This window comes from Telmatherina bonti (genome assembly GCF_933228915.1).
Source record: "Telmatherina bonti genome assembly, chromosome: 1".
Classification (NCBI taxonomy): domain Eukaryota; kingdom Metazoa; phylum Chordata; class Actinopteri; order Atheriniformes; family Telmatherinidae; genus Telmatherina; species Telmatherina bonti.
This window is the reverse complement of record NC_136619.1, coordinates 21,152,952-21,165,232: the sequence shown is the minus strand read 5'-3', so window position 1 is coordinate 21,165,232 and position 12,281 is coordinate 21,152,952. Positions and strand designations below refer to the sequence as shown.

The 12,281-nt window shown below is 39.0% G+C and overlaps 1 protein-coding gene across 1 annotated transcript; it reads right to left on the bottom strand.

Moving 5' to 3' along the window:
• Positions 1–107: 107 nt before the first annotated feature.
• On the bottom strand, positions 108–11,480 carry ddx21 (DEAD (Asp-Glu-Ala-Asp) box helicase 21). The gene is made up of 16 exons (XM_079246339.1): positions 11,344–11,480; positions 10,329–10,547; positions 9,992–10,132; positions 9,413–9,488; positions 6,716–6,894; positions 6,504–6,621; positions 6,157–6,342; positions 5,065–5,210; positions 4,669–4,818; positions 4,282–4,443; positions 3,897–4,016; positions 3,601–3,674; positions 3,205–3,364; positions 1,465–1,599; positions 1,201–1,245; positions 108–1,092 (listed from the first exon to the last, which is right to left on the bottom strand). Exons 1-16 carry the CDS (start codon positions 11,425–11,427, stop codon positions 817–819), a joined length of 2,271 nt encoding a protein of 756 aa, XP_079102465.1. The 5' UTR covers positions 11,428–11,480; the 3' UTR covers positions 108–816.
• Between the last annotated feature and the right edge of the window lie 801 nt (positions 11,481–12,281).

Here is a 12,281-nt window from a genome sequence, read left to right as displayed (position 1 = left end):
CTGCGCCATAGTGTGACTTATTTATCCCGTGAAGTGTGGTTATATGGACTGTCCCGTTTTAAATTCATCACTTACAGACATCCAATAAATAAACACAGTCTGGTTTTGTTTTCTGTTTTAATGAATCACTCTTTTCATTCAAATGAATGGAAACAGTAGACCGTCATTAAATAGAAGTAATTGCAAAGCAATCGTCCAACGTACTTTTGGGGCGACACGTTACAAATGAAGGTAATATAGCAGTCAGCTAGTGGGCACACCTAACTTCACTAGTCTTGAAATAACATGGTATAGAAAAATATGAGTAAATATATTGTAATCTATTAGAGAAAAAAGTCAGGTTTACATATTGCTGGGGAAGAATGGTGAAGAGGACCCAAGTCTGATTACTGCTGTTATTCCCCAAACACTTGATACAGTTATGTGTGCTTAAAAAACTAAACAACTGGAGGGCAGAGCCCAGGTTTAATTATATACCATGTCATCACATAACTTATTACAGAATAATTAGTCAATGGTTGTGATTCTAATTTAATAGAAATAAACTTAGCATTTTTTTTTTTTTAAACAAAGGGTCAGTCCAAAAGTTTCTGCCAATGCATGACTGAAAACTATTGCAGTAATACAAAATTGCTTTCATTCATAAGAACTTTTTTTCCTTTTTTACTTCCAATTGGAAATTGACCATCTTGCTTACAACTCTTTGTAATGTATCTGACACTGAATGACTTGTATATTCAAGTCCAACTTTCCCTGTTTTATAATGGAGACTAAGTCTCAGTGAGAGGCTATGTCCTTCAGTTCAGGTATGGCAGTTCAGTTATCAAAAGCTTGGCTAAAGGTGCGTTTGTGTCCTCCACTGCTGTAGTTACGGCCACCCCCGCCGCCTCGGTTGTAGTTACGGCCACCGCCTCTGTTGTTGCTAAAGCCACCGTTTCCCCTAAAATTTCGCCCCCTTCCACCTCTGAACCCTCCTCTGTCCCCACGGTTACCACCACGGTCACCACCGTAGTCTTTGAACTGCTTCTCTTCCAGCTCTGGAAGTTCTGTGGCCACAGTCAGTTGCCAGCGGCGACCATCTTTCCAGTTATCCTGTTGAACGAGTGAGTAAAATCAGACGGGTTTTAATTGCTGTCACTTAAACTTATCTTGACATAATCAACAGTCATCTTTATCATGCACATAAAGTTACATTCTCACCTGAATTTCTTTTACTTTATCAGCTGGGACATCAAAACAAACTCCCTGTTACAAACACAGTGATGACACATAAGAATTATTTTCACTTTTGACATGAACATCTCTGTGTTCACTGTGTGACTAAATATGCCTATAATGCCTCAAAATTGTAAAATTATTCAAAAGTACTAAAGATATTTGTCAACCTAGAAATAAAAAAGAAGTGCAACAAGAATATTTTACTAGTGTGTCCACACCAGCAACACTTTGTTTGTGTATACTTACTGTTCTGCCTTTGAGGAAGGTCATTCTGTAAATGTGGTTCTCACACTGCTCTCCCAACTGTTCTTTGATTGTTGCCCAGGCATAACCCAGATTATGCATCTGCTGAGAGCACAGCAGCTGTATAGTGGTGAAACCCTGCAAAAATAAGAAAAAAATGTTACTAGAGCTACATTTCTGCTAACTTTCCCAGGACTAAACAGTTCCGCGTGTGTATAAATGATGTGTAGTAATTGCAGCGCAGAAAAAAACAACAACTTTGCAGTCCTGTACAATTTACCCAATGCCAGCCATCCATCCACCCACCCCTCTCCCAGTATATACACTGCGTTCATGGGGAATAAAACTGGGTTCTGAAAGTAAATCATGCTTCATGCACAGCTCTTAAATTATTCTGTAACTTGACGTGTCCAACAGAATTTAGAGGATTTCAGAGGACACATGCACATCTGGTGCCTGATGGCATAAAAGTTAAACCATGAGATCAGAGCAATTGCTCAAATACCTGCAAGGCTGAATTGTGTCAAGACAAATGCACGAGGAAGGATAAAACATTTCTAGAGCATTTATAGGGCAAAAGCATAAAAACCCCAATTTGTCTATTACAGAAGAAATATGGATCCTCGCGTGCCCTGGGGGCCAGTTTTGGGACAAATTTTATTTCCTTTGTACATGCTTCCCCTGGGGCACATCATTCAGACATGATGCAATGTTTCACTGTTATACTTATGATGCAGGTACATCATCCATCTATCTTCAACCGCTTATCCAAAGTCAGATCAGAGGGCCAACAGCTTCAGCAAAGACCTCTCTACCAACCATTTAGTTTAACCTTGGGAATTCTGAGGTTTTCCCAAGTCAGCCAGTAGACCATTGCCTTCCCCAGGGCCTTTTTCCAGTGGAAAATGCCTACAACACCCCAAGGGTCCAAGTGGTACCCTAACCAAAGCTGCCTCATTTCGCACCTCTCCATGTGGAGAAGTGGGTCTAGTCAGACATCCTCCCCAATGAGCAAGCTCCTCACCCCATCTCTAAGGGAGACCCCAGACACCCTGGGACCAAACTAATGTTGGCTGCTTGTAACCATGATCTCGTTCTTTCCATCATAACACACAGCTCATGACCAGAGACAAAGGTAGGAACGCACACCGCCCAGACAACTATACTTGCCCGTTACAGACAACCAACATGGGAAGTTGGTTGCTTTACCAAACTGATTAGATTGTGTTAAACACAGAACATCTGGAAAATTAAACTCTAAAAACTAAAGTCCTCTTAATTTGAAGCCAGCAAATGCAAAGCAATTCTGCCATCTGCTGGACATTTGGTGAATCACATATGGAAACTGCAAGAAGTCAGTTTCTGACTCAACAAGCTGAACTTTGAGCATCAGCCATAAAACTCGTGTCATTTCTTTTACCATCTTAGAATCTTTTTTTAATCTAAGATACTGTGGTGATTTTACATCATTTTGTTGATCACAGCTTGACTGCTATTTTTGAAACGTGATGTAATCAGAAATCCCTTAACACACTGCAGATAGTACAGAATTTGGTCACAATCCAAACAATCCAAAAACAACAAAAAGGAAAAAAATATTCCGGCTGAGAATAAAAAAAAAAAGATAAGTGGAAAATATTTCATCTCAACATGAGCAAACACAAAGCGAGCTTTCTAGAGAAGAAATTGTCAGGATGAACATGGCAGTTACAGCTTTATAGCGTGTGCGCACGTGAGACTTACTGCATCAGAGTTGAGCAATGATCTCTGCTCCAGAGATGTGGCTCCAGAGATATGGGCCAGGGCAGCAGCTAGTGCATCTACTGCGCCTCTCTCGTCAATCAACTTCTCAGCTGATGCTCTGAAATATTCAACAGCTGCGACTGGAACAGAATCTAAAAACCTGGATTTACAGGGAAAAAAATGTGTGTAGAGGAAAATTAAAAACTGACTATATAATGACACAGTAATATATATATTTTGGAGCAATGGTTAAAAAAAACTGTGGAACCATCATAATACCAGAAACCTTCATATGGCAACAAAGTATTCTGATTTATTGTGGAACTCAGATACAGAAGCTCCATGCAACAAAACGTATTTACTTTTTATTGACCGTTACTTTCCAGGGTTTCTTACCTGACTGCATCTTTGCTGGATGACTTGATGATGTCATTGGCAGTTGGAACACCAACTCGCTTGAACGTAATTCCCTGAAATAATATCAGATCAGCAGTCAATACTGACTGTAAATGTCCAACATACCTACAAGCCACATTACCAGTCAAATGTTGAGAGTTACAAATGTGAGGCGTTTCCAGCACTGACTCAAGTCATCCAATAAATTCTACAAGTGACAAATAAGATTCCACCTGAATTCACCTTATGACATGTAAGTAGATGTCCTGTGTGTTTATCTGCAGGCAATAACTTACTGCTTTGTTTTCCACAAAACGCAGCTGGTTCTCTTCTTTCCTCTGATAGAAGCAGATACAAATTCCGGTCCTTCCTGCTCGGCCTGTACGTCCCGAACGATGGATGTAGGACTCTACGTCCTAAAAACAACAAGACAAAAGACTGTAAAATTTTTATGCAAAACTGTTTAATAAACATGCATCTGTTCTATAAGTGTTAATCTGTCAATCACTAAGCCAGCACACAAAGTGTTTCATTTGCTATCAAGTTCTAAACCACAGAATGTGGTTTCATGTATTACAGCATATATACACTTTGAGACAAGAACATTTAGTTAGCACATCTAAACTTTAACATTATAAATAACAAATTATAAGTAACAATAATACTGGCATCACATCCCACCTTGGGAGGAGAACACTGGACCACCAGATCCACTTCGGGGATGTCTAATCCACGGGCGGCAACATTTGTGGCAACTAGAACCTCAAAAGACCCGTTTCTGAAACCTTTTAAGGTTGTCTCTCTCTGTTTCTGTGGAATATCACCATGGAGGGACTGGGCACTCTGAAAACATCCAAAATAAATGTAAAAACAGTGAAACATACCAAAAACGGAAAAGCAAATGCTATGCTAAAAAGAAAAAAAAGCTGCAGCAACTCCCAGGGCTTTAATAAATTAATAGTGTAGTGCACTTATGCAACACAATTTATGCCAATTATAATTTCATTAAGGGTCTAAATTACTGCTCCTGCATGAACTGGTTATTCAGAAACATGCAAGCACATCTACCTGTTTGATGGAGGCATTTAAGGAAAGTTCATTAGCTTCTTTCTTTGTCTCGCAGAAGACAATAGTTCTGCCATGGCTGCCACTGTACACTTGGATCACATCCCCAATCACTGCTGCTCGCTGAGACCAGTGGCACGCTATGGCCAGATGCTGCAGAAAGGAACACAACAACAAATGAGCAAATGTAAAAGAGGTAAAGAAAAACTCAGAGGATGAGAAGTTGCCTTTGTGTTAAAGTAGCAAGCAGATTTATGTTTAATTTGTTGCCACTGTTGGAAATGTTGAACAGTCAATTTAAAAAGTAAATCAAACTGCTAGTCAGGCCTGGTGGAGACATAAATCAGCTATTTTCACTACTCAAAATATCACCCAGAACTCAGAAGCACACACACTTACCTCAACAGTTGTTGCAGCTTTTTGCATTTTCTTGCCAATTAAGTCAATATGTTTGCATCCTGGTCTCATGTACTTCTTGGCCACTTCATATACCCAGGGGGGGCAGGTGGCCGAAAACAGAAGAGTTTGTGGGTTGGTGTCGCAATCTAAAAAGGAGACATATTTTATTTTATGCATTACCCCCTGTGATTTATGCCCACGAAGCATTAGTCCATGTTCCTAAAGCTTTTTACTTAAAAAATGATAATAACCTTATAGCTACTAATTTAGCACATTTAGCACCATTTTATAAACCAGCTGTACCCACTTGATTTATATTATTCATTTAACAATCCTTTGTTTGTTCAACATTGTTTTTTCACTACATGCCAAAACGGAGGAAACTGCTCTGTTATTATCAACATCATAACTTGGAATGGGAGCTGCAGTGAGAAAAAGATCCAGTGTGTGGCACCCTCATTAAGAGCCCACTTCCAGGTCTGTTTTAGGTTAAACAAAGGTTTGTTTTCATTACAAATCTTTGAGTTCTGAGAGGCGATAAAACCTGCATTTTAGATTTTTTTTTTACGGTTGTCAAAATCAATTCTTTACTGAGAAGACATTAATCAGTGAAATTAACACACTAAATTACCTTTACCAAGGCAGAGATATGGTAAGACTGTTGGTTTATCTCTCAGTCTGTCTGTTTATAAGATAAATAAAAGAATTTCATGGAAGGATTTTGATGGATTTTCAGCAAAAATCTCAGAAATGGAATCAGAAACTGATCAGTGGGCATTTTGGGCAGGATCAGCATCACCGCCTAGATCCAGGAATGTTTTTTTTGAAGGATTCTTCTCTATGGGGAGAAAGGAATCGTTTTCACATTAAAGCTTTTCCAACTTTAACAATTACAATTATTGCCATCAGAATGTGATAGACTGCATCACAAACACCAGTGTACATCATCTTGGGGGTCCTGGCTAAAAAAAAAAAAGTTTGGGAACCACTACCCTACGCAATTATTTATTGTCATCACAAGATTCTGACATGCATGTGTACTTTGCACAAACACACTATACATTCTCATCCTCACAAACAGATTAAATTTACCTTTCTTATATGATGAACCCAAAATTTCTTCAACCTGGTCTGCAAATCCCATGTCCAACATTTGGTCCACTTCATCGAGAACAACATGATTCAGGGTAGAGAGATTGAGTTTATTGTTCTGAAGATGATCTTTGATGCGACCAGGAGTTCCAACCAAAATATCAATGCCATTGCGGATGGCATCAACTAGACAGGAAGAGAATAACAATCGCTATTAGACATATACTGCCATATATAAAAACAATGCTAAACTAATAAGATCAATCACTTCTATCTATTTCAATTGTAATCAATATTGATCATTTAAAACCTACATAAAATAAATACATTTTAAGAGAAACACATACTTTGTGGGTTGTATGAGCTGCCTCCATAGAAACAAGCGATAGCCAATTTCTTGGATATGTCTTTGAAGTCCTTGGCGACCTGGATGGCCAGTTCTCTAGTCGGAGTCAAAACCAGGACCTACAAAAAAAAAAAAAAAAGTCAAGCCCAAACACACTCAGAAGACAGCAAGTCAGAGTCTGAGACATGCTATATTTCAGTAATCGATGAGCACCTTGGGAGCTCGGCCTCTGGTCATCCCTCCCGAATCCCTCTGGAGTTTTTCCACCAAAGGTATCGCAAAGGAAAAAGTCTTTCCTGTTCCGGTTCGGGCTTGGGCAATCACATCCTCTCCATCATAAACAGGATTAAATGCCTTCACCTGAATATCAAACAGGTATGAGACTCCTCGAGCTGAAATTATAACAAAGAGACAAGAGTGAGAAGGTGGGAAAGATGACAGGAAAAACAGACGATCAATAGCGACGTGTCAACTAGAAAATCTCAAAAGTTTGTCAGTATATGAACAGCTACCAATGAAGTACACTTCCACTGTAGAATCAGTCACTTCTGTGACAGCCCCACCCTTATTTTGACTTTGTTTCATTGTTTGTCCGTCTGTTGAGCATTTGCAGGAGCTGTTATAATCAGTGGCATGAGCCAAACCTGGGCCTGGTGTGCTCTGCCACGAGTTAAAAGCTTCGACAAGCCTGAGCTCAGGGTGTCTCCCAGGCTAGGGTTTTTGGGTTAGGTTTTTATTTCTGCTTATGTTTCTTTCATAAAGTTTTTCTTTGCAACACCCACTTTTGTGCCTGCCTCCCTTCTTGGTTCCAGTCTTTGAGCCAGGCTTTAACACTTCTAATAAAAATCAATAAATTAATGTCATAATAGTGTTGAAAATAAAGTGAGGCCTGTCAAAAACGAGCCTTCAACCAGGATTCTATCTGAAGCACTGGATGGTGGGGGGGCTCTTGGGTTTGCAAAAATATCACAGCTTCCATAAAAATGTATGTGAAAAAGGTATTCTCCACACTGCGCACATAAAGAATGCATCAGGGGTAACCCACTGGTTGAGAGATCGCTCGCACAAAACCTTTAAGTAAGACAATAACAACGGCCAAAAGACTGAACTGAAGCTTTTAATATTTTAACCTACGAACAAATTTTGGTCCCTGTGTGAGATAACAGTGTCCATGTCATTCTTTTTAATACATGGTCTAAAATTATGTATCCAAAATTTTAACTTCAAATGTTGATCCTACGGCTGTCAAAGTTAACGCATTATTAAAGCCTTAACTCCTTTTATCAGTGGAAATTTTTAAGGTGTGATTAATGCATGCGACGTCTGCATAGTTTCAGGAAGAGATGCAGAAATAAGGTTGTGGTTCTATGACAGAAACGGACACAGAATGGGTCTTTTACATGGACAGTTTAGCTGTTAAGCTCTGAAAGTTGCTGCTCTGGAAAAGTCTAAGGCTTTTTTTTTTTTTTTTTTTTTTTTTTTTAAAACTAATGTTGAAGTTTATTAAGTTACCTTGTAACATGTGTTGCGCCTCAAATCACCTGCTGTATTGTGCTAATCATTCAGTGGGCTGACCTGCTCTAAAGACAGTGCATGATGGACAGCTTTTGTTACCACTGGTAAAATCCTGGTGCCAAGTCAGCACCAGGATTACGGCTTCATGGTATCTGTACTTTTTAATGATACTGGAAGTACTGGAAGTAATTTAAACTTCATATGATGGTTCGCTGTAAAGTCAGATCGCAACTCCAAACTTCATCACTGAATAATTTTCCATAAATTTTTGAAATGGTGGGGTGGGGGGGGGGGGGGGGGGGGGGGATACCATGCTGGACAGAAAAAGGTGATTTATATAAATGTCCTGGTGAAACTATTTATTCAGGGTTGCTGCAAATATTCTCCAAGTTCAGATTTCATACATGTTGACGTCAACAAGCCTTTTAAGCCGTAATATAACTAAGAAATTCATACACTGATTGTTCGAGGGGTGCATGTTCCCACAGTGTGCACGATGTTCTCAACTTATTGCCGCAGAGGGAAAGATACTCAATTAAAGAGTTTCCTTTTATTTGAATCCGAGTCTGTTTAGGAATTTGCCTTAAATATGCTTTTACTCTGGCATATACTGTACTTATTCCTCGATGGAGAGCAGGTGGGTTACTTTTATTAAATGATTCTCAACGTCTCTGCTTCGGGCTACAACACTTGCACAAAAGCGCTTCCTTTTCCAATGTTTTACATTTCAGAATAAAGCTTCTGATTAGTGTAGTTAGAACAAATATTGCGGCTTCCAGCAGAAACTTCCTGATAATTCCTTAAGCAGAAACCTTTCAGCAGCTGATCTGGATAAACTGAAGAAGCTGGAAACGGTGCTGGAGCCCTGCAGGATATTTAACCCTGTTTATATGGTTTTTTTTTTTTCTCCAAACAATGGTGAGGTTGTCAGAAGTGCTATGCCAGAATGTCTGCAAAAAGGGCTTTGTGTGCACACATGCACATGTACGTGTGTGTGTGTGCGTGCGTGCGTGCGTGTGAGCGTGCATGAAGTCATTCAGCATCAGTTAAGCAAATTTCACAAGTAACTAAAGTGCCTAGAACTGCACATACACAAAATCAAACAGGACAATTAAAATAAAACGATAAATATTCTGTAATGGTATATTAAAAGACAGATACAAAATCTGCATTTTTTTTTTAAGCAATTAATCGCAAGTTAACTCAGGACATGATGCAAATAAACATTTTCCTAGACTGACAGCTAAAGTTGGAACACATTTTCTATGCAAAATTATTCCTGACATCGTCGAATAAAACAATCAGTACCATTTAGGTCATAATTCATTTGAAAGCAGTTATTTATGAGCTGTGCAGATACACTGTTCTGAGACAAAAAGTAAGAAAATGGTTTACCTTTTAGTTTATTAATAGTGACCTGGGAGATTCGGAATTTGGAAAAAGCCCCTTCACTCTGCTCTGGTGTCTCTTCCTAAATATAAAAAAAAGACAAACATCAATGTATACAGCCATGGAAATAAGTATTTGTCCACCCTTGTTTTCCAAAATTCCAAGTTAATATTAATACCTTGTTCACTTAAAGGTACATTTCTTTGGAAAACAACGGTGGTCGAATATTTTTTTCCATGACAGCATTTTCTTGAATATACAGCTTAAATTAATGTCTGTACACAAGTTAAAACAGGTAAAATAACATAAAAGGGTTAAAATGGCATAAAAACATGACATGGATTATGCGATATTATGCATAGATTCAATTTAATGAAAATCTAGTCAGCAGATTCTAGCCACACCATCTGAAAGCATTTATGAAGCTACCAAGCAGAGAAACAGCATCAAATATCACAATTTCTGCTGGCATTTATCTCTAAATTAACACAAAGTGCAGCCATATGGATTAATTCAAATCTTAAATCTTCAGAAAAATGGAAAACAGTACACAATGTTTAAAACTTTACAGTCTCCCAATCTTACCACTTCTTTTTCACTGTCACTGGCTGAGTCCTCACTTGACTGGGATGGTGTTGGGATGGGAGTCTGAACAGGGGTGCTTGGGGTGGAATGTCCATTGGTTGCTCCCTCTGCAATTGCTTTCTTTTGCTTCTTCTCATTTCTCTACACCCATCAAAATAAGTGTATCGCATTATAGACCACATAAATTTGAAAGAGGCTGAAAATACACACACACTTTTTGCGGGACACTTAAATACATACTAAATTAGCCTTTTTCTAATACCCAGGACACAATTTGTTCATTTAACTTAAAGGAAATGTGGTATCTGAATATTCACAATAAGAACACAGCACGAACCTGTGCATCGTCTTTGTTCTTCTTGGTCTTCAGCTTTGGTGTTACAACACCACTGCTGTTGCCATTCATGTCACTGGCATCATCTAAGTGTCCATTCATTTGGTCCACGGCTGTTTTATCTTTTTTCTTTTTCTTCTTTAGTGCTGGAGGGTCACATTCTGGGTCCTCCTGCTCCTCAAACTGCTCCTGTTTCTTCTTAAGCTTCTTGCTCTCCTTGATCTTGTTCATTTTCAAGACAAAAACGTAAATGCATTTTAACACTCTAAAACCAATATATAATTCCTTCTTTTGCCCTTGTTATATTTGCGATATTTTCATTTATTGCTATATGCAGATGTGTCAGCTCTGCAAATAGATTCATTACAAACTCATTTCAATAATAAATCAAAAACGCCAAATCCCATATCTGATTAAAAAGTATTTCGTTATGAAGGGCGTCCATTTAAACGATTTGTTGCACACGTCAACCACAGTACTGTCAAATTTTAACAGAAAAATCCATGTTGTCCTTTAAAAAAATAAATCAATTACTGATTAAGACCCAAATCAAACCTAACAGCCAAGACAGCTAAAATTAAGCGAACTTTAGTGTCTAAAGTCTGTTTATATGCATGACAACTAAACAGCGCGCAGAAGGGAACATCTGCAGCAAATGTCAGAAGTAATTTCGTGTTTTGAACGTCATCGATTCATCTTCCGGTTAAAGCCCTTTAACACAGGCAAGCATATGCCTTCTTGCTAAGCTAACCAACTACATGCTAAATGTATGCTGGCGTCGACAGCACTTTCTGGGTGACTTGGATGAGAAAATATATAATCACTTATTTAGTTATTAAACTTTCTTTTGATTCTCATTGCCGTTTTATGTTTTATTTTGTATTTATGTCCGAAGAGATACGGTTTGTGTTAGCAAGCACGGCCACATGTTGTCAAACATGGAGGAGCCGTGCCACACGGACGCGAACTTTGCTGTTTATTTTAGCCTGTTCAGGGCAATACGAGCCTTTCGACTCACCTTTACAGGTTTAACCTCCGCAGATGTGTCCATAGCTTCGCTGATGGCTTCTTCCTCACTTTCAAATATGATTTTTGTCGGCATTTGTCTGCCCTGTTGGAGACCCTCGTAGCGGACACGGGCTAAACCACGGGCACGTGGATGGAAAGGAACGCGCAAGTCGCTGCGAAGTGACGTTCTAGAAAAACAAATGTAGAAATAAAGTACATAGATAGGGGTTACAGACGTGTCTGAATGCTTCATTGCACGATTTGGTCATTGGTTTTCTAGGATTTTTTCTTTTTGGAAATTTGTTTATCAGGGTAAAATAATTCCTAGCAATTACTTTAGCTAGTGTGTAGTACTAAAGTATATGTTGTGTTTTGTTTGAACATAATATAGTATTGTTTTGGCAAAGGTGTGTTGGAGACAACTAAGATTGTCATTCATTCATTTTCCAAACCACTTATTCCAATTCAGGGTTGCAGGGAAGCTGGAGCCTAACCCAGCTAGCTTTGGGTGACAGGCAGGGTACACCCTGGACAGCTTGCCAGTCCATCACAGGGCCACACACAGAGAGACAAACAACCACACTCACGCTCACTCCTATGGGCAAATGAGGGTGACCAATTAACCTATCATGCATGTCTTTGGAAGCTGGAGTACCTGGAGAGAACCCACGCATACATGGTGAGAACATGCAAACTCCACACAGAAAGGCCACTGACCAAACCAGCCAAGGATTGAACCAGTGACCTTCTTGCTGTGAGGCCACAGTGCTAACCACTGCGCCACCGTGCAGCCCACTAAGATTGTCATTGAGTTATTTTATTAAAATTTCTACATTTTAACATGTTCATTTTAACATTTTATTTTAATCTTATAGTGCAACTTTTTTAGCCTCAATGATTTTTCAGAATGTTGGGATAGGCTCCAGCTTCCCTGCAACCCTTAATTGG